The sequence below is a fragment of the Bos mutus genome, chromosome 10 (assembly GCF_027580195.1).
Source record: "Bos mutus isolate GX-2022 chromosome 10, NWIPB_WYAK_1.1, whole genome shotgun sequence".
Taxonomy (NCBI): domain Eukaryota; kingdom Metazoa; phylum Chordata; class Mammalia; order Artiodactyla; family Bovidae; genus Bos; species Bos mutus.
The window spans coordinates 8,367,223-8,392,500 of NC_091626.1; the positions used below are offsets into that span (position 1 = coordinate 8,367,223).

General features: G+C 37.0%; 1 protein-coding gene across 1 annotated transcript in view; it reads right to left on the reverse strand.

Annotated features, from left to right (window-relative positions):
* TBCA (tubulin folding cofactor A) overlaps positions 1-25,278 on the reverse strand; it is an 81,078-nt gene that overhangs the window by 11,059 nt on the left and 44,741 nt on the right. The window contains exon 2 of the mRNA XM_070377252.1: positions 2,495-2,600. Coding sequence (XP_070233353.1) covers positions 2,495-2,600 — 106 coding nt within the window. The remainder of the gene's footprint in view (positions 1-2,494; positions 2,601-25,278) is intronic.

Genomic DNA, 25,278 nt, shown 5'->3' on the forward strand with positions numbered 1-25,278 from the left:
AAATTTAAGTACTAGGCTGACTATGAATCTAGGAAATCATGTTATAAACCATGACCACTGTGACAAAAGAATCTTAACATGGCTGAGTGTAGAAAGGGTTTTTGAACAAATATTTTCCCTGATAGCTCAGCGGGTAAAGAATCTGCCTGCAATGCAGGAGACCCTGGTTCAATTCCTGGCTCAGGAAGATCTGCTGGAGAAGGGATGGGCTACCCACTCCAGTACTCTTGGGCTTCCCTTGTGGCTCAGCTGGTAAAGAATCTATCTGCCTGCAATGTGGGAGACCTGGGTTTGATCCCTGAGTTGGGAAGATCCCCCGGGGAAGGGAAAGGCTACCCACTCCAGTATTCTGGCCTGGAGAATTCCATGGACTGTCCATGGGGTTGCAAAGAGTCAGACACGACTGAGCAACTTTCACTCACTTTTTCCCTTTTATATCTGCATATGCAATCAATGATATTGCCAGTAAGTGGCTAATATCATCAAATAACAATTAGAACACAGGATTCAATAGAGTTAATTCTTACCTATCAAGCAGTAATTTTATTGAAAGATAATATACAAATATTAAAAATTAAATAAAACAGATTCTGTGATAATCTGTGGCACTGTTTGTAGAATTGTGTTTAGAAAGGTGGTGCAGTGGTACAGAATCCGCCTGCCAATGCAGAAGATGCAAGAGATGCAGGTTTGATTCCTAGGTTGGGAAGATCCCCTGGAGTAGGAAAAGGCAACCCCTCCAGTAAGCTTGCCTGGAAAATTCCATGGACGGAGGAGCTATGGTCCACAGAGTTGTAAAGAGTTGGACTCAACTGAGCACACAGAAACGTTTAGAAAGGAAACACATTCCCCATTCCATGTAACTTACAACTCATGTTCTAGCTATAGGACTATTTTAAAACAGACTATTGGTGACAAAAAGTACTGAGCGGGAAAAAAACTGAACTACACAAGTGGGAAAACAAGCTGGATGGGATCCAAGCAGAACCTGGGTGAAATACGTGATACACAATGTTACAATGCTCCTCACTAGATGTGGGAAAACAATAGAGTACCATAGTGAGAGAGGTACAAGGGGATATGAATAATTATGGAAGAAGCTATCAAAACACATTTAACATAATTTTAAGAATCAAAAAGTTAAATTATGTATGTAAATCCTTATGAAGAGCAGTTTACAAAAAACATACTGGGGGACATACTATACCCACATACCTGTTTACAAATCCTCCCTCATAAAAATGTCCTTTATTGTATCACACACAAAGGAAGGCAGGCTCTCCCGGAAAGTCAAGAAAATAAGAAAGTTCTCTTTTTGGACAGCCTGCAGAAAGAAGACATTTCAGGTGCCACTGCATTCCTTTGGCAACACAGAAAGCAACTACCTACAGAGAAGTCCATTTTAAGGGATTAATTTTGCTTAATTAAGCCTGAGCTAAGTGAAGTGGAGTCGCTCAGTCGTGTCCGACTCTTTGCGACCCCATGGACTGTAGCCTACCAAGCTCCTCTGTCCATGGGATTTTCCAGGCAATAGTACTTGAATGGATTGCCATTTCCTTCTCCAGAGGATCTTCCTGACCCAGGGATCGAACCCGGGTCTCCCACATTGTAGACAGATGTTTTCCTGTCTGAACCACTGAGCTAAGGATGCATTATTACCATTCTATATAACAAAATTTATATGATAAAAACCACTGTGAGTTCATAAAGCTGATTTGAAAAAACAAGTCATGAGATATTATCTATATAAGCTCTTGTATATTCTCCTTTCACCTAGTGTCATCTGGATTTTATTCTAAATTCATTAGACACTGGATTTTAGGTAATGGAATAAGTAATATGATACACATTCAAAAGAGATCAACCTGGCTACTGCAGTATGAAAGGAATGTAGGGTTATCAAGAGACAGAGTATAAACAAGGAGGCTTCTGCAGTAGTACAGGCAAGAAATGATAGTGGACTGGACTAGGATAGTGGCAGAAGAGAAAGAAATCAAGGGAGAAAGAAAGAGGACTTGGGGATCAAGAAGAGACCTGTAACTTTTGGTTTGGGTATCTGAGTAAGCGGAGGTACCATTTATTGAGAGTGGGGGAACAAGAGCGAGAATAGCTTCTTCTTTGGAGGCGATGAGCTGGGTTGAGGGAAGACCAAGATTCTTAGCTTGAACGCACAAGGGATAAGACATGGCAAGAGGTGATCACTGAATGCATGCTTCTGGAATGTTTTCTATCGGGCTCAGAGACAGACAGTGGCACGAGAATGAATGCCAAGTAAGCAGGAATCTGGGTTTGTTTGTTTTCTTGTTTTAATGCCACATCTGAAAGAGTGCCTAAAATAGCATTTGGCCAGTAGCAGGGGTTTAATAAATATCTGCTGTGTAAATAAATGAATGGTCACAAAGATGGTACTTAAAGTTATAAGATAGTATGAAATTAGACAGGAACTGTAGACTGAAGTCTTAAGGTAAAATTATATCTTAAATAATAATTTTACCTGTTTTTTAATAGCATAATTTTCACCATCTTCGGCTTTCATTTTTTCAATCTTTTCTTCTTGTTGTTTTGCTTCTTTTTCATACATCATTTTTTCTTTGACCAATCTATAAATAAACCAAAAATGTTTCAGAGAATTAACTTTCTCTCTAGCAACTGACAACAAGAAACAAAGAAACAATGTAACTATAAACCATACTTTAAAAAGCATATGTAACTAGACAGGGAGAAAGGAAGGGAAGAAAAATACTTTAGCCATAGATGTATGAGCCTTATGCTCTCAAATTTTATACCTGACTAAAGCAAATCAACTTATCAAAGCATAGTATTCTTAAAATTTTAATTAAAAACACATTCCATTATAGCAATTGTATTTACAATGTAAAAATAACATTTCTTTATTGCTTGATTTACTTAAGTTATAATTAATAATACTATATTTGTTTCAGGTTCATAATATACTGATTTGATATTTTTATACATTATGGAGTGATCATCACCATAATTATACATCATCTGTAACCAATAAAGTTGTATCTCTTAATCTTTTTCACTTATTTGGTCTGTCTTCCCTGACCTGTCTTCCCTCTGGCAACCACCAGTTTGTTCTCTGTATCTATGAGTCTATTTGTTTTGTTTTTTAGATTCCACATGTAAGTGAAATCATTTGGCATTTTCTCTGTTTGACTTATCTCACTTAGCATCTACACCTTCCTGGTCCATCTATGTTGCTGAAGAGACATATTCAAAAAAATACTGCTAAGACCAAAGTAAATGAGGTGACTGTCTATATTTTCTTCTAGGAGTTTTATGATTTAAGATCTTACATTCAAGTCTAACCCATTTTGAGTTTATTTTTGAATATGGTGCAACAAAGTGCTCCAGTTTCATTCTTCTACATGAAGTTTTCCCAACAACATTTATTGAACAGACTATCTTTTCTGCATTGTATATTCTTATCTCCTTTGTCACAGATTAATTGACCATATGAGTGTGGGTTCATTTCTGGACTTCTGTTTTGTTCCATGGATCTAAGTGTCTGTTTTAGGGCCAGTACCATATTATTGACTATTTGGGGCCATCTATGGCTCTACTCAAGGCTATGGTTTTTCCAGTGGTCATGTACGGATGTGAGAGTTGGACTGTGAAGAAAGCTGAGCACCAAAGAATTGATGCTTTTGAACTGTGGTGTTGGAGAAGACTCTTGAGAGTCCCTTAGGAGATCCAACCAGTTCATTCTACAGGAGATCGGTCCTGGGTGTTCACTGGAAGGACTGATGCTAAAGCTGAAACTCCAGTACTTTGGCCACCTCACGCGAAGAGTTGACTCATTGGAAAAGACTCTGATGCTGGGAGGGATTGAGGGCAGGAGGAGAAGGGGACGACAGAGGATGAGATGGCTGGATGGCATCACCAATTCCATGCACATCAGTCTGAGTAAACTCCAGGAGTTGGTGATGGACAGGGAGGCCTGGTGTGCTGCGATTCATGGGGTCGCAAAGAGTCGGACGTGACTGAGCGACTGAACTGAACTAAACCGAACCGATCCAAACTTTTACACACATACCTGAAACAACATAATGGTAAAAGCTCAGTTTGTTGGGAAAGGAGTCAGAATATTGCATGCCAAATCCCAAAGAAAGAAAGATTAAATTATTTTCAACAACAAAATCTTTAAAAAGTATTTGTCATGTACTTAATTTTACATCTGATCTTCTTTGTGTGAGGGACTGGGATATATAATTTAGATATGGTTCTTGCACAGACAAGCAGTGGAAACAAGTATTTATTAAAGCAGGAAAAGGTATTGATAGAGATCAGGAAGATTTTTGACAATAAAGAACAGAGCAATACAAAGTTCTACTGATTATCCCTCAGATAATCAAAATTCAATTAATCATAATAGTGCACTCTCCCCTAGTTCTCGTTAATCAAACTTTTAATGTAAAAGAAAAGTGCAGTTCAAGAAAACACTAATATACCTATATACATATTATCTTAGGAACAGAAGGAAAAAATGTTCACAGTTCCATACCTATTAAAAGCAGCTTTCTCCCCTTGGCTTGATAACTTACTTCTAGAACTATGTTCTGGGAAGGAATTTTAAAATCAAACTAGAGCATAGCTTCTGTCTAATCATTTGAAAGGAAGATTAAATGTATTTCAAAAAATGATACAATTTTCATATTCTAACAGAATTAAAATAAGTTCACAAATCTAAAAAATCTTTTGTCATACTATCTAGAAGGTTTTAAAGTTAGATTTAAAGTCTGGATTTAAATCACCACATAAAATGCATACTAAATATTAAAACACTAAAATGTTCCAGTTCGAATTTTGAGTTGTACAAGCAAGGCTCATCTTTGTCCTTCATGATCATGCATTAGCAATATAGATGGAAAGAAATATAACAAAATGTTAACAGTATTTATAGTAGAATGTGACCTTTAAATCCTCATCCTGACATATCTCAAAGTGAAAAAAAAAAAAAGTACCAAATAGGCATAAATTTTACGCTGCCATGAATATAAACAAACAACAAAAGATTCTCAAATAACAAGTAACAAAGGATACCTGGGCAACTCTTTATTTGTGGTTACCTGAGAAGAAAAGCCCTAGTGATGTGGGGTAGGGGTGGTCAGCTGGAAGGTAAATAAGCTTTCATTTTATGCCTCTCAATAAAAGTTTCAGGGTTTTTCCCCCCATATGTAAGTATTACTTTTATTTAAAAAATTAGATGCTTATAATTAATTTCTGAGTGGCACAATTTTAAATTATTTTAAAGTCTGCTAGTTTTTCCTTTAGCTATATTTTCTAAATTTTCTGGAATAAAGCAAAATTCAATTAGAAAGATACCAAAATATATCTAATAGCTGTACTTCTCTAAACACTGATCTCTTTTGCTAGTTTTCAAATGCTATTAAAGTACAAATAAATATAAAGCCATAACTTATTATATTTTAAAGGCATAATTAACTGAAAATGTTTATTAGCCTTACAAACCCACATGTACAGAGAAACACAGCAAGTTCAAAATTTGATCACTTTTACCAGTTAGATAAATAAATATATAAAAGCAAAATAAATACATAAAAAAGCAATAGAAAAGGACATACATAAGGAGACATTTTAAGAAATGACGGCTATCAGGGTAATAATAACCAAATGAGAACAAACCATTTAACTGTCTATGTACGGACATAAAGTCATTTTAAATATGTAGATCAGTCATATTCATCACTCCGTCTTAATATTTATTAATATCATCACCCTATCTTAACATTTATTAACAATTTGGCAGTCTTGTTTCATGTGTCTCCTGCCACATTTGTGTATTTATTTATTAGTATTTTCAGACATTTTACCTTTGGCTTGATTTTTGAGGTTAAAAGCATATGATTTCTACCTCCTTCCCCTTACCACATACAAAAATTAACTCAAAATGGATCAATATAAAAAGCAAAAGTTATAAAAAGTTTTGAAAGAAAAATGTAGGTAAATCTTGATGACTTTGGATTTGGAGCTTTACATATGACACCAAAAGCACAAGAAACAAAAATGTTGACCTTAAACCCATGCACCTATAGGTAACTTATTTGTGACAAAAGAGGCAAGACTATACAATGCAGCAAACATAGCTTCTTCAGTAAGTTATGTGGGGAAAACTGGACAGCTACATGCCAAAGAATGAAATCAGAACACTTCATAATGCCATATACAAAGATAAAGTCAAAACGGATTAAAGAACTAATGTAAGACCAGAAACTATAAAACACCTAGAGGAAAACATAGGCAGAAAACTCAATGACATAAATCAAAGCAAGATCTTCTATGACCCACCTCCTAGAGTAATGGAAATAAAAACAAAAATAAACAAGTGGGACCTAATTAAATGTAAAACCTTTTTGCACAACAAAGGAAATGACCAACAAGGTGAAAAGACAACCCTCAAAATGGGAGAAAATAATAGCAAAGGAAACAACTGACAAAGAATTAATTTCCAAAATATACAAGCAGCTCATACAACTCAACACCAAAAAAACAAACAATCCAATCAAAATGTGGGGAAAAGACCTAAACAGACATTTCTCCAAAGAAGACGTACAGATGGCTAACAAACACATGAAAAGAGGCTCAACATCACTCATTATTAGAGAAATGCAAATCAAAACTACAATGAGATACCACCTCACACTGGTCAGAATGGACATCATAAAAATGCCTACAATCAATGCTGGAGAGGGTGTGGAGAACTGCTGGTGAGAATGTAAACTGATACAGCCACTATGGAGGACGGTATGGAGATCCCTTAAAAACTAGGAATAAAACCACCGTATGACCCAGCAATCCCACTCCTAGGCATACAGCCTGAGGAAAACAAAATTGAAAAAGACACATGTACCCCAATTTTCACTGCAGCACTATTTATAATAGCTAGAATGTGGAAGCAACCAAGATGTCCACTGACACATGAATGGATAAAGAAGCTGTGGTACATATATAAAATGAAATATTACAGCCATTTGAGTCAGTTCTAACAAGGTGGACGAACCTAGAGCCTATTATACAGAGTGAAGTAGGTCAGAACAAGAAATATAAACATCGTATGCCACGCTCAGTCGTTTCAGTCGTGCAACCCCACGGACTCATATAGGTGAAACCTAGAAAGACAGTACTGATGAATTTATCTGCAGGGCAGCAATGGGGAAACAGACATGGAGAATAGACCTATGGACACAGGGAGGAGAAGGGAGGAGAGGGTGAGATGTATGAGAGGGTGAGATGTATGGAGAGTAACATGGAAATTTACATTACCATATGTAAAACAGACAGCCAGTGGGAATTTGCTGTATGACTCAGGGAACTCATCAGGGGCTCTGTGACAATCTAGAAGGGTAGGGTGGGGAGGGAGCTGGGAGGGAAGTTCAGGAGGGAGGGGACATGGGTGTACCTATGATGATTCTTGTTGATGTATGACAGAAAACAACAAAATTCTATAAAGCAATTATCCTTCAATTAAAAACTAAAGTGGCAAAAAAAAAAAAAGCGCTGACCTTCATCAAGATCAAAAAATTTTGTGCTTCAAAAGACTATCAGGCAAGTGCAAAGACAACCACAGAATGGGAGAAAATATCTGCAAAGCATATACTGGATAAGACACCTGTATCTGGAATATATAAAGAACTTCTACAACTCATTAATTTAAAAAAGTTTTAAAAAATCCAATTAAAAAATAGGCAAGCTGAATAGATATTTCTTTAAAGACGATATACAGGTGCCCAATCAGCAAATGGAAAGATGCTCAACATCATCAGTCATCAGAGAAATACAAATCAAAACCATAGCGAGATAGCACTTCACACCCATTAGGAAATTCATAGTAAAAAAGTCAGATAATAACAACTGTTGTTAACAAGAATGTAGAAAAACGGAAGCCATCGAACACTGCCAGTGGAAATGTAAACTGGTACAACTGCTTTGGAAGCTTGGCCATTCCTCAAAAAGTTAAATACAGAGTTACCACATATCTCAGGAATTCCATTCCTAAGTATATACCCAACAGAAATGAAAACAGATGTCTACATGAAAACTTGTACATGAACGCTCAGTGCAGCATTATGCATGCACAGGTAAAAAGTGGAAACAACTCAACAGTCCATGAACTGATGAATGGACAAACAATACATGGTATACCATACAATGGAATAATAGCATACAAAAAACGAATTACTGGATCATGTTATAATCTGGATGGACATTAAAAACATTATGCTAAATGAAAGAAGCCACCCATAAAGGCCACATATTTTATGATTCTATTTAGAGTATAGGTAAATCTACAGAAACAGAAGGTAAACAACAGAAGGTAAACAACAGAGATTGCCTGGGATGGGGGATGGGTCTTCCCTGGTGACTCAGTGGTAAAGAATTTATCTGACAATCCAGGAGATGAGGGTTTGATTCCTCGATGGAGAAGACTGTCTGCAGAAGGAAATGGCAACCCACTCTAGTAACCTTGCCTGGGAAAATCTCATGGACAAAGGAGCCTGGAGGGATATAGATGATGGGCTTGCAAAGAGCTGGACACCACTTAGGGACTAAAACAACAACAAGGATGGGGGAAATAGGATGGTAAGAGCTGAAGGCTTTGGTGGTAATAAAAATCTTCCAGGGACTTCTCTGGTGGTTCAGTTCAGTTCAGTTCAGTTCAGTCGCTCAGTCGTGTCCAACTCTTTGCCAACCCATGGACTGCAGAACGCCAGGCCTCCCTGTCCATCACCAACTCCCGGAGTTTACTCAGACTCATGTCCATTGAGTTGGTGACGCCATCCAACCATCTCATCCTCTGTCGTCCCCTTCTCCTCCCACGTTCAATCTCTCCCAGCATCAGGGTCTTTTCAAATGAGTCAGCTCTTTATATCAGGTGGCCAAAGTATTGGAGTTTCAGCTTCAGCATAAGTTCTTCCAACAAATATTCAGGACTCATTTCCTTTAGGATGGGCTGGTTGGATCTCCTTGCTATCCAAAGGACTCTCATATAGTCTTCTCCAACACCACAGTTCAAAAGCATAAATTCTTTGGTGCTCAGCTTTCTTTACAGTCCAACTCTCACATCCATATATGACTACTGGAAAAATCAAAGCTTTGACTAGACAGACCTTTGTTGGCAAAGTAATGTCTCTGCTTTTTAATATGCTGTCAAGGTTGGTCATAACTTTTCTTCCAAGGAGCGTCTTTTAATTTCATGGCTGCAGTCACCATCTGCAGCGATTCTGGAGCCCCCTAAAATAAAATCTCTATTTCCATTGTTTCCCCATCTATTTGCCATGAAGTGATGGGACCAGATGCCATGATCATAGTTTTCTGAATGTTGAGTTTTAAGCCAACTTTTTGACTCTCCTCTTTCACTTTCATCAAGAGGCTCCTTAGTTCTTCTTTGCTTTCTGCCATAAGGGTGGTGTCATCTGCACATCTGAAGTTATTGACATTTCTCCTGGCAATCTTGATTTCAGCTCATGCTTCATCCAGCCTGGCATTTCTCATGATGTACTCTGAATATAAGTTAAATAAGCAGGATGACAATATATAGCCTTGACATACTGCTTTCCCGATTAGGAACCAGTCTGTTGTTCCATGTCCAGTTCTAACTGTTGCTTCCTGACCTACACACAGATTTCTCAGGAGGCAGGTCAGGTGGTCTGCTAGTCCCATCTCTTTCAGAATTTTCCACAGTTTATTGTGATCCACACAGTCAAAGGCTTTGGCATAGTCAATAAAGCAGAAATAGATGTTTGTCTGAAACTCTCTTGCTTTTTCGATGATCCAACAGGTGTTGGCAATTTGATCTCTGGTTCCTCTGCCTTTTCTAAATCCAACTTGAACATCTTGAAGTTCACAGTTCACGTACTGTTGAAGCCTGCCTTGGAGAATTTTGAGCATTACTTTACTGGTGTGTGAGATGAGTGCAATTGTGCGGTAGTTTTGAGCATTCTTTGGTACTGCCTTTGTTTGGGACTGGAATGAAAACTGACCTTTTCCAGTCCTGTGGCCACTGCTGAGTTTTCCAAAGTTGCTGGCATACTGAGTGCAGCACTTTCACGGCATCATCTTTCAGGATTTGAAACAGCTCAACTGGAATTCCATCACCTCCACTAGCTTTGTTCGTAGTGATGCTTCCTAAGGCCCACTTGACTTCACATTCCAGGATGTCTGGCTCTAGGTGAGTGATCACACCATCGTGATTATCTGGGTTGCGAAGATCTTTTTTGTACAGTTCTTCTGTGTATTCTTTCCACCTCTTCTTAATATCTTCTGCTTCTGTTAGGTCCATACCATTTATGTCCTTTATTGTGTCCATCTGTGCATGAAATGTTCCCTTGGTAGTTCTAAGTTTCTTGAAGAGATCTCTAGTCTTTCCCATTCTATTGTTTTCCTCTATTTCTTTGCACTGATCACTGTGAAAGTCTTTCTTATCTCTCCTTGCTATTCTTTGGAACTCTGCATTCAAATGCTTATATCTTTCCTTTTTTCCTTTGCCCTTCACCTCTCTCCTTTTCATACCTATTTGTAAGTTCTCCTCAGACAACCATTTTGCCTTTTTTGGGGGGGACGGTCTTGATCCCTGCCTCCTGTACAAAGTCACAAATCCATCCATAGTTCTTCAGGCACTCTATCAGATCTAATCCCTGCTGGTCCAGTGGCTAAATCTCCCCGCTGTCAGTGCAGGGGGCTTGGGTTCAATGCTTGGTCAGGGAACTAGATCCACAGGCCACAACTAAAGAAAGACTCCACATGCCACAATGAAGACCAAATATCCGTGTGCTGCAACTAAGACCCAGCGCAGCCAAAATAGATTAAAAAAAAAAAAGTTTTAAAAATGACTGTGGTGACAGTTGCACAATTTTGTAAATATACTAAAAAGAAAGACTGTACAGTGGGTGATTTATAAGGTATATGAATTACATCACAATAAAGATATTAACAAAAAGAAAAAGAAAAAAAGCTTGTGACCATAAATTCAGCTATAGGAGACAGCTGCAAGTAGTGGATATATTCAGACCTAGACTTAACAACAGCTGAACATGTGAAAAGCATGTACAGAAATTTGCATTTGACTTATAGATTAAAACTGCTTTAATAATAATTTTCAGTATTAAGATAAAAATATTTTGAGATTTAAAATTTCAAAATAAAATCATTAATGTGTATCACTATAGATACTTCTCTAAAAGTTCCTTTGAAACAGAAAATGAAACTTGCTAGGACACAGATGGCCAGTTGCTGAAATGAGACCTAAAGAGGGTTTAATTTTATTCACAGAAAGAATGAAAAAAGAACCCCAAACATATCTGCCACCAAATTAAACAACTGGGAGATTTAAGTCTGGATTTCTGGCTTCTCTTGGATATTTTTCATCAGGGAATTATCAGGGCTGCATTCATACTGCTGGACGGAACTAAGCAAAGGCTGCTGCCCGTATCAGATGAGGTGCTGTTTCACATGTGCTGCTATTCAGCTGCCCCACAACTCCACAATGCACACAACTCCCTGTTTCTCAAACACCCAAGCCTTACACTTGACCCTGTAAGCAACGAAGTTTAGAACATGTGTGCTGGGAAACATGCATATCATCAGTGTAACAGATTATTATTGTTGCTTTTATTATCTTAACAGAATCACAATTAGTATTCAGAATATCAGGGATAATCAGAAACCACTGGGATTAGCAATGACACTTTCAATATTCCTTAAGATGACAGGTTAGTAAACTCCTCTAGTAAATAAAAGTAGCTAGGACTGGATAAGCTATCAGAAAGAACCACATTCAATAATATTCTGTAATTCTAAGGTATAAAATAAGGGTTGGCAAGCTATGGCCAATGAGCTGAATTTGGCCTGCCATCTGTCTTTGTATGGTCTGACAGTATAATACAGTTTTCATATTTTTAAAAGGTTAAAAACTAAAAAAAAAAAATGTGACATGTTAAAATCACAGGAATTCAAATTTCAGTGCCCATAAATAACGTTTTACTGGAACACAGCCACACTCACTCATTTACGTATCCTTTATAGCTGTTTTCACATAATGACAGCAGAGATGAGCAGTTGTGACAAATATGGCTCCCAAAGTCTAAAATATACATTTCTTGGTCCTTTACAAAAAAGGGTTGCTGACCGCTGATTTCGAGACCTCAACTCTATCCAACCCCTACTTAACTATCTCAGCATGTACCATACTACACTAAAACCAAGTCTTACCTGTTAGGTCTTAAATTCCTTGAGGATGGGATTAGGCTGTATGTGTACTCTGTTCCTGATCTGTAACTGACACAGTAGATACTCAATGGGAGCTTCCCAGGTGGTGCTGGTGGTAAAGAACCCACCTGCCAGTGCAGGAGACATAAGAGATATGCGTTTGGTCCCTGGGTTGGGAAGGTCCCCTGGAGGAGGAAATGGCAACCCACTCTAGTATTCTTGCCTGGAGAACTCATGAACAGAGGAGCCTGGCAGGCTACAGTTCCTGGGATCATAAAGAGTCAGACATGACTGAAGCAACTTAGTACAGCACAGCACAGACACTCAACGTTTGTTGAAGGAATAAAAAGTTGAGTCTAAAAATCTCACCATTGTCTTTTAACATTTTCAATTTAAAGAGATATATAAGACAATTCTGAAGTGGAACAAAAGTGACTCACAAAATTTCAGAAGACAAATACAGTGATTTTTGAGAAAGTATACAATGAAAGAGATAACTTCTATGCCTCAGTTCAGTCACTCAGTGGTGTCTCTTTGCGACCCCATGGACTGCAGCTTGCCAGGTTTCCCTGTCCATCACCAACTCCAAGAGCCTACTCAAACTCATGTCCATCATGTTGGTGACTCCATCCAACCATCTCATCCTCCGTTGTCCCCTTCTCCTCCCGCCTTCAATCTTTCCCAGCATCAGGGGCTTTTCAATTCAGTCAGTTCTTCGTATCAGGTGGCCAAAGTATTGGAGTTGCAGCTGCAGCATCAGTTCTTCCAATGAATGTTCAGGACTGATTTCCTGTAGGATGGACTGGTTGGATCTCCTTGCAGTCCAAGAGATTCTCAAGAGTCTGTGCCTACACCACAGTTTAAAAGTATCAATTCTTCAGCGCTCAGCTTTCTTTACAGTCCAACTCTCAAATCCATACATGACTACGGACATTTGTTGGCAAAGTAATGTCTCTACTTTTTAATATGCTGTCAAGGTTGGTCATAACTTTTCTTCCAAGGAGCAAAAAGTCTTTTAATTTCATGGCTGCAGTCACCATCTGCAGTGAGTTGGGAGCCCCCCAAAATAAAGTCTCTCACTGTTTCCATTGTTTCCCCATCTATTTGCCATGAAGTGATGGGACCAGATGCCATGATCTTAGTTTTTTGAATGTTGAGTTTTAAGCCAACTTCTTCACTCTCCTCTTTGACTTTCATCAAGAGGGTCTTTAGTTCTTCGTTTTCTGCCTAGATCCACTGACAATTCTGGTTGGTAGTCCTAGTCATCCTATTCCATGTGGTTGTGGAAAACAGCAGCCATGGCCTTTGCAAAATTGAAGACACTCAACTACATATCACATTTGACAAGTAAAGGTGCTAAATATTCATATGACTATTAGAATATCAAAAGAAGCAAAAGTTAAGTTTTTGTTTAAAGAGAAGCCATATTGTGAAAAGGCTCAGGAAGCAAGTTATCAAATAGCAAAAATACGGCCCCCTCAAAAGAAAAAAAAATTTACAGTGAGAACCCAGTAATACCAGTATGTAAAATTACAATAAATAAAATGTTAAAGCAAGATGCAAGAGAAACTGAAAAAGTTCCACTTTCAAACAGTATAAATCAATGTATTGATGACAAGTCACATGGCATGGAAGTGGTTTTAGAGAGTATATACACAATTTCAACTTTACTAGATATGGCCAAATTGCTTCCCAAAATGGTAGTATCATCTGATACCCAGTCTGCAATATGTAAAATTTCCTACTTCTCCTTGGCATCCTGTTAAACAACTGGAGTTGTATGAGTTATTAAATTTCTGATAAAAGAGAGTGAAATGGTATTATGTTTGAAATATTAATTTCCCATAAACTTATGAAATTATCTATGTTTATTAAAATAGTATAGCTAAATCTATGAATGAATAGCTCCTGGTAAATTGGACTCTTCTCTAGGAGAGGCTAAGATTTAATAAGAAAAATCAAGTATATATAGTCATAATTTTTAAATTACTAAAATTTTTTTTGAAACATACTTATGCATATGCTCCTATAAATACAGAAACATTTGAAAAATTACAAAGAACAAAATTTTAAAATCATTCATAATCTCATTGCCCAAAGTAACTACTATTGATCCAAAATGCACATAAATCTAAAATTCCAAAAACATTTTTTAAAAACTGTAACTTAAGAATTAAGTTAGGGTTAAATTCATTTATCAGCAAAATGTGACCTCAACCGACATGAAAATATTTATAGATTCTAGGTATCCTACCTAATGTGAACAATCACATGTTCCACTGCAGAAATGTGAATTTGCTTGATTACAGAATAGTTCTCTAGATGCTACTTTGTAAATACATATATCATAGTCGTAAAATCTAAAAAACTTGGAATTCGGAAATACATATGGGTCCAACAGTTTTATATAAAGGGTTATGAAACCTGTATTAACGTTTTGAATATTTTTCACTCGTTTTTAAACACGTATGTTTGAAAATTTATATTATACACACACACAGTTGATCCTTGAATAACTCTGGAGTTAAGGGGTGCTGATCCTCTTCACACTAAAAGTCCATATGTATCTTTATAGTCAACCCTTTGTATCTGGTTCCACATAATCAAATTTAACCATGTATCAAAAATATGTATTTGTAAAACTACATTAAAAAAAAAAATCCACATATAAGTGGACCTACACATTTCAAACTCATGTTGTTCAAGGGTCAACTGTAAATAAATAAATAGATGGATAATTGGGAAAGTATCTCATTTTCAATGACATTAAACATTCTTTAAAAATACAGCTGTTAGTGGCTGCAAAGCATTCCATAATACCAGTACGAAAGCTTATTAAATAAAGTAGTATGCTGTTAGACATCTAGTCCATCTCCATATAAATAATACTGTAATGAACATCCCTGCTCATAAATTTTATAGATATGTAATATTTTCTTATTATATAATATTTAAAATATATATTACCTGAGGAGAAATTAAACTTAACCCCTTTCTAGTAAACTAGTGATCATTTACTGATGAATACTTCCTTTTCCTACTGATACAATAAACTATCTTATTAGTAGTCATAAACAAAATACCAATATTAAATCAATCTATCGTATCTTAGCTTACTATTTGTTATTTCATCATAGTCAAAGAAAATAGCATGCCAGATTTCACTGTTTAAATATCAATAAGCATATCAAAACCTATATTAAAGAGATTTAAAATTAAAAAGAGAAAAATAAGGAAAATGAACATCAAGGGAAAAGAAGATAAACCTAATAACCAACAAGAGTTGTAAATAGTGATACAATAGAAAATCAGGGGAAGAATTGGGGCAGGGATAAATTGGGAGTGTGGGATCAACAAATACACACAACATAAAATAAATGAGGATTTACTGTATAGCATGGGAACTATATTCAGTACTGTGTAATACCATGTAATGGAAAATAACTGCAAAAAGCATGTATGTAACCAGATCACTTTGCTGTATACCTGAAACTAACACAGCACTGTAAATCAACTATACTTTAATAATAATAAAAGAATACCTTTTCCCAGAGCTATAAAAAACAACAATCTTAATTGGAAGGGGTTCCTAAGTGCCAGCTAGAATCAGCGACAAAATCTCATGTTTATGTACACTGTTGAAATTTTCCAGAGATCCAAAAACACGAAGCTTTCAAAAGCAGAAGAAATAGGTCACCTATAAAAATTCTGTATTTCATATTAAAACTCTAGATATCAGAAGATAATGGAGCAATCCGTTCAAAGTTCTGATAGAAAACAATTTAAAATCTAGATTTATAACTATAATAGCGGTAGGAAAATTCACTAACTAATCCATCAATTACTTACTGAGGGGGCTACTGTGTTCCAGACATTTTATGTACCAAGGACATACAAGTGAGCAAAACTACAGAATTGTCTACCCTGTGGCATTTTTAGCAGCAAAATAAAGACAATAAGCAAAATACACGGGCATGTTACACTGTGAAACTGCTCTAAGATAAAAAACAGTCAAGAAGAACTGGTAATAGGGGATTCACAATTTAAAACAGGATGGTCGGGGAAGGCCTCTTTGAGAACGGGATACGTGAGTTAAGATCTGAAAGAAACCAGTAAGTCATGTGGAAAAGTGATGAAAGAAGTTGTAGGCCAGGTAAATTTTTTTTGCTGTATAAAAATTCAAATATTCATCTACTCTGTCCCCTTTCTGAATGTACTGCAGCAAACTGAAGATGAACATCAAGAAAAGAAATCATGGTCAATCTAATACAAATGTTTAATGAAGGTAAAAAAAATCCCAGTGTTAATATTAAATGTGTCGTAGGCCTGGAAAGCATTCACTCTAAACAAAAATCTTAGCGTGGAGTCTTACAGGGACAGCTCTAAGAAGAAGAATGAAAAATGAAAGACAATTAGAAACCCCAGGAAAAATACGCCCCTCCAGACCCTACCCCCGACACAGTTATAGCTATAATATGAAGCAACTGATGAAAAAGAAAACTAATTTAACCTAATTTATAAGAATAGTATCCTTTGAGCAGCACAGGATACAATGAGAAAGAAATGTAATCTTATATATATATATTTTAAATTATATATATTTATAATCAATTTACTCATTTTCAACTTTTAAAATAGACCTATGAGCAAAATATGTCTTGTCCCATTTGTTTGGACTATACAGTCCATGGAATTCTCCAGGCCAGAATACTGGAGTGGGTAGCCTTTCCCTTTTCCAGGGGATCTTCCCAACCCAGGTCTCCCACATTGCGGGTGGATTCTTTACCGGCTGAGCCACAAGGGAAGCCCAAGAATACAGGAGTGGGAAGCTTATCCCTTCTCCAGCGAATTTTCCTGACCCAGGAATCGAACCGGGGTCTCCTGCATTGCAGCAGATTCTTTACCAACTGAGCTGCCAGGGAAGCCCTCCTACTTGTTTTAAATATTCAATTTGTATTTTTAAAGTAGCTTTTGCTGGGGGCTTCTGAGAATTTTGTCAGTCTTCCTAAATATGGTATCAGTTCAGTTCAGTTCAGTCACTCAGTCGTGTCTAACTCTTTGTGACCCCATGAATCACAGCACGCCAGGCCTCCCTGTCCATCACCAATTCCCGGCGTTCACTCAAACTCATGTCCGTTGAGTTGGTGATGCCATCCAGCCATCTTATCCTCTGTCATCCCCTTCTCCTCCTGCCCCCAATCCCTCCCAGCATCAGTCTTTTCCAATGAGTCAACTCTTCACACGAGGTGACCAAAGTACTGGAGTTTCAGCTTTAGCATCATTCCTTCCAATGAACACCCAGGACTGATCTCCTTTAGGATGGACTGGCTGGATCTCCTTGCAGTCCATGGGACTCTCAAGAGTCTTCTCCAACACCACAGTTCAAAAGCATCAATTCTTTGGCGCTCAGCTTTCTTCACAGTCCAACTCTCACATCCATACATGACTACTGGAAAAACCATAGCCTTGACTAGACAGACCTTTGTTGGCAAAGTAATGTCTCTGCTTTTCAATATGCTATCTAGGTTGGTCATAACTTTCCTTCCAAGGAGTAAGCATCTTTTAATTTCATGGCTGCAATTACCATCTGCAGTGATTTTGGAGCCCCAAAAAATAAAGTCTGACACTGTTTCTACTGTTTCCCCAGCTATTTGCCATGAAGTGATGGGACCAGATGCCATGATCTGTTTTCTGAATGTTTAACTTTAAGCCAACTTTTTCACTCTCTACTTTCACTTTCATCAAGAGGCTTTTTAGTTCCTCTTCACTTTCTGCCATAAGGGTGGTGTCATCTGCATATCTGAGGTTATTGATATTTCTCCTGGCAATCTTGATATAAGCAGGTATAATTCTCTTTTCTCCCCTAGACATTGTCAACTATGTGTGACACCTGCCACCTTGGGATCATGAGGATATCCATACTAAGCGGACAGGTCACTCTGGGATGTCAGAGAACCTGAATCTTTGACGATGATATTAAACTAGTGATTTAACAACTGTGAATGCACCTTACTTCGAGATTTCCTATTGTATAAGATAAGAAACGTAGTTTAAGCCACATATAGTTTTCTTCTCTATTCTTATTTTCTTTTATTTTTACTTACTTTCTATTACTATTTTCTATCATCTGAGATGATAAAGTCATTAACAACAGAAGACTGTCCTGCAACTATACAAATAATGCTTCTTTACTTTGGACTAGTATGTTCTATGGAGAAGGCAATGGCACCCCACTCCAGTACTCTTGCCTGGAAAATCCTATGGATGGAGGAGCCTGGTAGGCTGCAGTCCATGGGGTCGCGAAGAGTCGGACACGACTGAGCAACTCCCCTTTCAGTTTTCACTTTCATGCGTTGGAGAAGGAATGGCAACCCACTCCAGTGTTCTTGCTTGGAGAATCCCAGGGACGGGGGAGCCTGCTGGGCTGCCATCTATGGGGTTGCATAGAGTCGGACACGACTGAAGCAACTTAGCAGCAGCAGCAGCAGCAGTATGTTCTAAACTGATGACTCACTTAGAAATTGAGATAGCTCATCTTTTTTCTTCCCAAATACAAATAAATACAATACAAAGAGGGAATTATCTATACAATACCCTATTTTATGTTTTCTACTGTATTAAGAAATATTCTGTATGAATTTTTGCAAAATCCCTGATACCTGGAGTACTAGTGGATAGGATTCCAGGCTTTTGCTGCCATTGCCCGGGTTCAGTCCCTGGTTGTGGGAACTGAGATCCCTCAAGCTACATAGCACAGCCAAAAACAACCAAAACAAAACTAAACCAGAATAAAATTTTAAAAACTCGTGTTTATTTTTATTAATCATGGTGTTTACCAGAGGCTAATATCCATAATAAATAACACTATATTCTATCTATATTATATTTTCAATTCACAAAGTACTTCTATAGCTTACAGGATGTTGGTATGGTGGAGGTTAGTTGCTAAGTTGTGTCTGACTCTTTTGCAACCCCACGGACTACAGACCAGCAGGCTCCTCTGTCCATTGGATTTCCCAGGCAAGACTCTAAAGTGGGTTGCCATTTCCTTTTCCAGGGGATCTTACCCCGGGATCCAACATGCATCTCCTGCATTGGCAGGCAGATTCTTTACCACTGACCCACCTGGGAAGCCCAACTTAGAGGATACTGGATGTTAAAGACTAAATAGCAAATTATCAATGCCCCTGAACTGTAGCTTACAGAAGAGTGAGCATTAAGTAGCTAAATATTAATGTCTATGAACTAGTAGACATCAGAGAAGGCAATGGCAACCCACTCCAGTACTCTTGCCTAGAGAATCCCAGGGACGGAGGAGCCTGGTAGGCTACAGTCCATGGAGTTGCTAAGAGTCAGACGCGACTGAGCGACTCCACTTTCACTTTTCACTTTCATGCACTGGAGAAGGAAATGGCAACCCATTCCACTGTTCTTGCCTGGAGAATCCCAGGGACAGAGGAGCCTGTTGGGCTGTCATCTATGGGTCGCACAGAGTTGGACACGACTGAAGCGACTTAGTAGTAGCATGAACTATTAAGGAGGTAAGATGTTTATTTGGCCTTCCCTGGTAGCTCAGATGGTAAAGACTCTGCCTGTAATGCAGAAGAAGCCTGGGTTCGATCCCTGGGTTGGGAAGATCCCCTGGAGAAGGAAATGGCTACCCACTCCAGTATTCTTGCTTGGGAAATCCCATGGACAGAGGAGCCTGGTAGGCTATAGTTGTAAAGAGTTGTAAAGAGTTGTAAAGGTTGTAAAGAGTCAGACACGACTGAGCAACTTTCACTCTACTTCACAAGATGTTTAATGGCTCTATAAAGGAAAACAATATGGCACCAAGGAAAGTATATTTACTCACAACTTGAAACTCTTCTATAGCATCCTGTCTTAATAAAAATAAGTAAAACAAAAATCTGCCACACATAAACACACAAAAAATGAGATAGGGCTGGAAATGGTGCTTGTTCTGGGTAGAATACTTTCTCCCTCCGTCATCCTCTCCTTGTATCCGGCCAACTCATTCTTCAAAATTTAACTCAAATGTCCTTGTCTTCCATAAGGACCACTCTAACCCCTACCCTACCGCTCCCCAAGCTGCCACTATGGACCTTCCCTGTGAATTTTTATAGCATATTTATCTCCATTATACAAATTATAAGTAAAATATAAGCTATAATTTCATCTCCATCTGCACTTGAAAGTGGATGCCCCGAGGACTGGGATGTCTCCTACTAGCGCCCGTCAGTGTGCACCTCACAGATACGTTTACTAAATGAACTCACAAGGACCCTGAGTGGTGATCAGGGCAGCAATCACACCCTCATTTTCAAAGAGGTGAAATGACTCATTTCAGGCCAGCTGGCCAGGAAACTGTGAAATTAGGATTTGAAATTATGACTTCTAACTTTAAGTGCCAATACTTTTTAAACATCATACTATCTCATGTTTAAAGTAAATAAGCTTTAAATTTCCTCACCTGTTCCAAAGGTAAAATCAATCATGGTTCAAACCTTGAATCACACAAAACAATACAAAGTGAAAAGGCAACCCAACACCCACACTCCATGCCCTGAGTTGCTCAGTCCCACCACTGGAAGCAACAAGTTATCAATTTCTTAGGTATCCTAAAAGAACAATTAAGGCTTAGTCTGATGGTATTTGTTACCTTTTCATCTTCCTGTACCCATTAATTAACCCATTAAATTGAAGATGGTTCAAGTTACACTCAAGTAAAATATATTTTTAATTATTTTTAATAAATAAGATATTTTATAAACAGCTAAACTGATGCATGCTAAATACAAAATCAATATCACTATATTTTGTGCAATACTGTGAATCTTGATGACTAATAAGAATAATTAAAAAAACACAAATGTAAAACTAATCATTACACGAATCCTCCAGTTCTTTAAAAGTCCATGATACTGAAAAGCGTGTACTACTAACAAAGGGCTAAAAAAGATTATTATGGATAGCTCCTGCTTGAGTCTGTATGGGAAAGCAATAGCACCTCCCACAGATACTTCATCTTCATACAAAAACACTGACAATTTTAATTACTACCTCAAATCACAAACCTCTCTGTCCACTTGACTTTTTATCTTCTGTCCATACCTATATCCTATCTTTATAACATCTCTGTTTAGACATCCCACCAGCAACCAACTGAAGCAAGTTGAAAACTGACTATTTCATCATCTCCCACTCTAAAATAATACCCATTTCCCCAGTTTGAGCTGTCAACATAGAATCACACAAATACTGGATAAAGTAGTCCTGGCTTCTGAGTAGTTCAGGGAAAAAAAGCAAACTTGTCTACAAGCTCAATATGAGCCAAGAATGTGATGCAGTTACCAAAACAACAAAGCCAGTCAACTGAGATGCATGGAAAGAAGGGAACCTGAAACATGGTAGGTACACAGCATACACTGGATGAACCGTATCTGTATTATTATCACTGATCATTTACTTCCAAAATTGTTATACACGACTTAGGGCCAAGAGGGATTTAAGGCAGCATCTGAAGAAGGACCCTGGAAGACCAGAGTATTAGCAAAGGAATATCCATCACTACTACTCTACTCTGTGAAATAGTTCAGTATGCCTAAAACATTCAGAAAGATTATGAACTATATAGTTATTCCAAACTAATATAGGTTATCATAACTAAAATGATTGGGCAAAGAAAATATCACTGGATGCAAATCACTTAGGCCAACTGATTACTATCACTTCTCTTAGATAATAAAAGTTAACATCAGTTAGGATACCTGAATTTTGTCAGATTATAAAATAAGCTTAATTTAATGATATTTTACTACAGTAATCATTCTTGGGTGATTCAGCAATTCAGGTTATTCTTCAAACTACTGATAAAAAAAATGGGAGCCAATTTTTCAGTTGTACGGATCTAGGATCCAGAGGAGAACTTATGTCTTTGGGATTATTAGCATTATACAAAAGTACTCTGATACAATAATGTATTTATTCAATTTGTTGTACTAAGGTTTGCTCATTAGGTCACAATGGTTCAAGAAGAAACATGTACGAATATTTCTTCTATTTTTATTTACTGATATTGAGGTCTTAAGTCCTTTGTACAGAAGATTGACAAAATAATAATTAACTTAATAATTTCCATTCTTATGCAAGAGTTGAGAATAATTTTCATATTATATTCCTATCAAAAGGTGTGTGTGTGTGTGTATAGTAAGCTGGCATGTTAAAGGTTCCACTTTCAATGTATATTTATTTTGTATTCTACCACATATAAAGCATTTTTAAAAAGCTAAGTCAAATTTCTAAGTCTTAAACTGCTTAAATACTACTTCTAAGTAATTGGTAAGAGTACTTGATAATAAGAGTTGTATTTGACACATTTTCAATAGCAGCAAATCTGTTTGAGTATTCAATGGTAAAATTTTCTTAATTATTATAAGGTTAGTTTAGTGATTCCCAATGACTCGCCTAATCTTTCTTCTCTGTATCATATTATAGTCTGCAGTTTTAAAAACATTTGTGTTATCTCTAATATGCCACCCTTTTATTCTTCATTTCTTTACTCAGAGTAAAATAATCATTTTTACATCCTGATTCTAAATTTGTCAGTAAACACTGTTCTAAAATGTTGCATTTTCACAACGGGAGGCACTCCACCTTTAGCTCTTGGTTCCACAAATAAGTGTTAACATGTAATAGCATGTAAAAACATGAAAAACCTCTAACTTGATCTCACAAAAACAAAATAATGTATAAATAATCTTATTATAGCATTTTAAGAATGTCCCAACTTTTTGCAAGTTATTCTACACAGTCTTCCTCGACTATTTCTGATGAGTTACTTGATAGAATCTTTCAGGATCCTGTTTCTGTGGACAGATTACCATGATAACCTGTGAATATAACAAACATCTTTTTCTCTGGTCAACCTGAAAAGCAGCATCTGGGGTTAAAGCAAGACACAGTGGCAGGCTCAAACTTGTTTATATAGGGGAGAAAGGGCTGATGCTGAAGCTGAAGTCCCAGTCCCAGACCTGATGCAAACAGCTGACTTGCTGGAAAAGACCCTAATGCTACGAAAGAATGAAGGCAGGAAGGGAACAGGGTGACAGAGGATGAGATGGTTGGATGGCATCACCCCATCAAAGGACGTGAACTTGGGCAAATTCCAGGAGATGGTGAGGGACAGGGAAGCCTGATGCACTGCAGTCTATGGGGTCACAAAGAGTCTGATACAACTTGATGAATAAACAACAGGGGAGAAAATCTATCCTTTAACAGATCATGTCAGTTCAGTTGCTCAGTCGTGTCTGACTCTTTGCGACCCCATGAATCGCAGCATGCCAGGCCTCCCTGTCCATCACCAACTCCCGGAGTTCACTCAGACTCACGTCCATCGACTCAGTGACGCCATCCAGCCATCTCATCCTCTGTCATCCCCTTCTCCTCCTGCCCCCAATCCCTCCCAGCATCAGAGTCTTTTCCAATGAGTCAACTCTTCCCGTGAGGTGGCCAAAGTACTGGAGTCTCAGCTTTAGCATCATTCCTTCCAAAGAAATCCCATGTAAATATAACCAAATTGCCACTTTTCAAATGTGGCAACAACTGTTTCTTTTCACATTAGAAAAAGGAATGCTGTTTCAAGAGATGTGAATAGATACAGTGAAAATAAAAAGGTTTCTGTGAACAGATAATCTTGAGAAATATTGCATAGTCTAGTCTCCTCTTAAAGATTCACATAGTGAAAGCTTTTGAGTAATTTTATAATAAAGAAACATGTTAAACTTTAACGCAGCCTTAAGTTAATTTGAGCAGAACACTTTTTTCAATTTACCTATTTAGATCCAGTTAACCATTCTCCACTACCTGTCTTTCATTTTGGATTCCATATTCATTCTGGAGTACAAAATGAAAGACAGGTAATACTCAAAATACTGACTACAGTGAGTGAATTCCTATTTCTAAATTTCTAAAGTGTATTTTTACCCTATAATAAATACAAAAATATTCTATTCAAAGTTGACAGTTTTTAGAAGTTACTAAAATGTCACATTGTCAATGTAAATAATATTAATATTAAAAATAAATCTTAACATGGTAACAATAGCTTAATTAATATTAGTATACCTTACTAGTACAACACACTACTATTATTGTTAGTGTAATAATATTAAATAAATGACAATGAACACTATAACTATCCCATAACTTTTTAAATTTTAATTTGCTTATTACTGAATTCACGTTTTAGCAGAAAGTAGGTGGCCACACCATCTTATAATGTTATCAGCAAAATATTAGTCTAAAAAGTTATACAGTAACATTACAATAGGTCATAAAGTTTTAAAAAATCTAATCCAATTTTTCATAATACAAGTTTTATTTTTCCAACTTAGATATAGTATTTGAAAGCTAATAAATACTCAAAGGTTTTTAGGCCAAATTCTCTATAGGAATGTAATTTTTTAAAAAAAGTAATTTCCAAGTAAGACACTTCAACAGAAAATATAACCACGTTAAAATTGGTGCCTTAACTAAACTTGAGTTAATGAACAAACGAGTACAGAAAGCTTGTCATTCATGACTTCTAGATATTCATTAACAAATACCTACTAATTTAAATTTCCAAAATAGCACAGTCATGTGGAGGATAGGGTGGCATTTTTTATTATGGTAAAATAGGCTATATATCTAGCTTCAACACTGTTAAAGATTGAACTTTTAACTTCTTAACCTTTTGATTTAACCTATTAGACTACTTTTTCTTCCTAACTGTAATTCTTATAAAGAAAACATTGAGAATAACCCTTAAAAAAATACATGTAGTCTATTCTATACAAAATTTTATTCTCCAGACACTGCCAGTTCCTTTAGCAACTTAAACTACTCATTTATTTTATAAGTACTCTAAAGACACTGTAGTAATGGATATACGTATCTTAAAAATGTGAAGACAGGCGAAAATAAAAAACTAGACAATACTATTTGTGATTATAAACAGTAACTTATCACATTATGTATGGAGGAGAA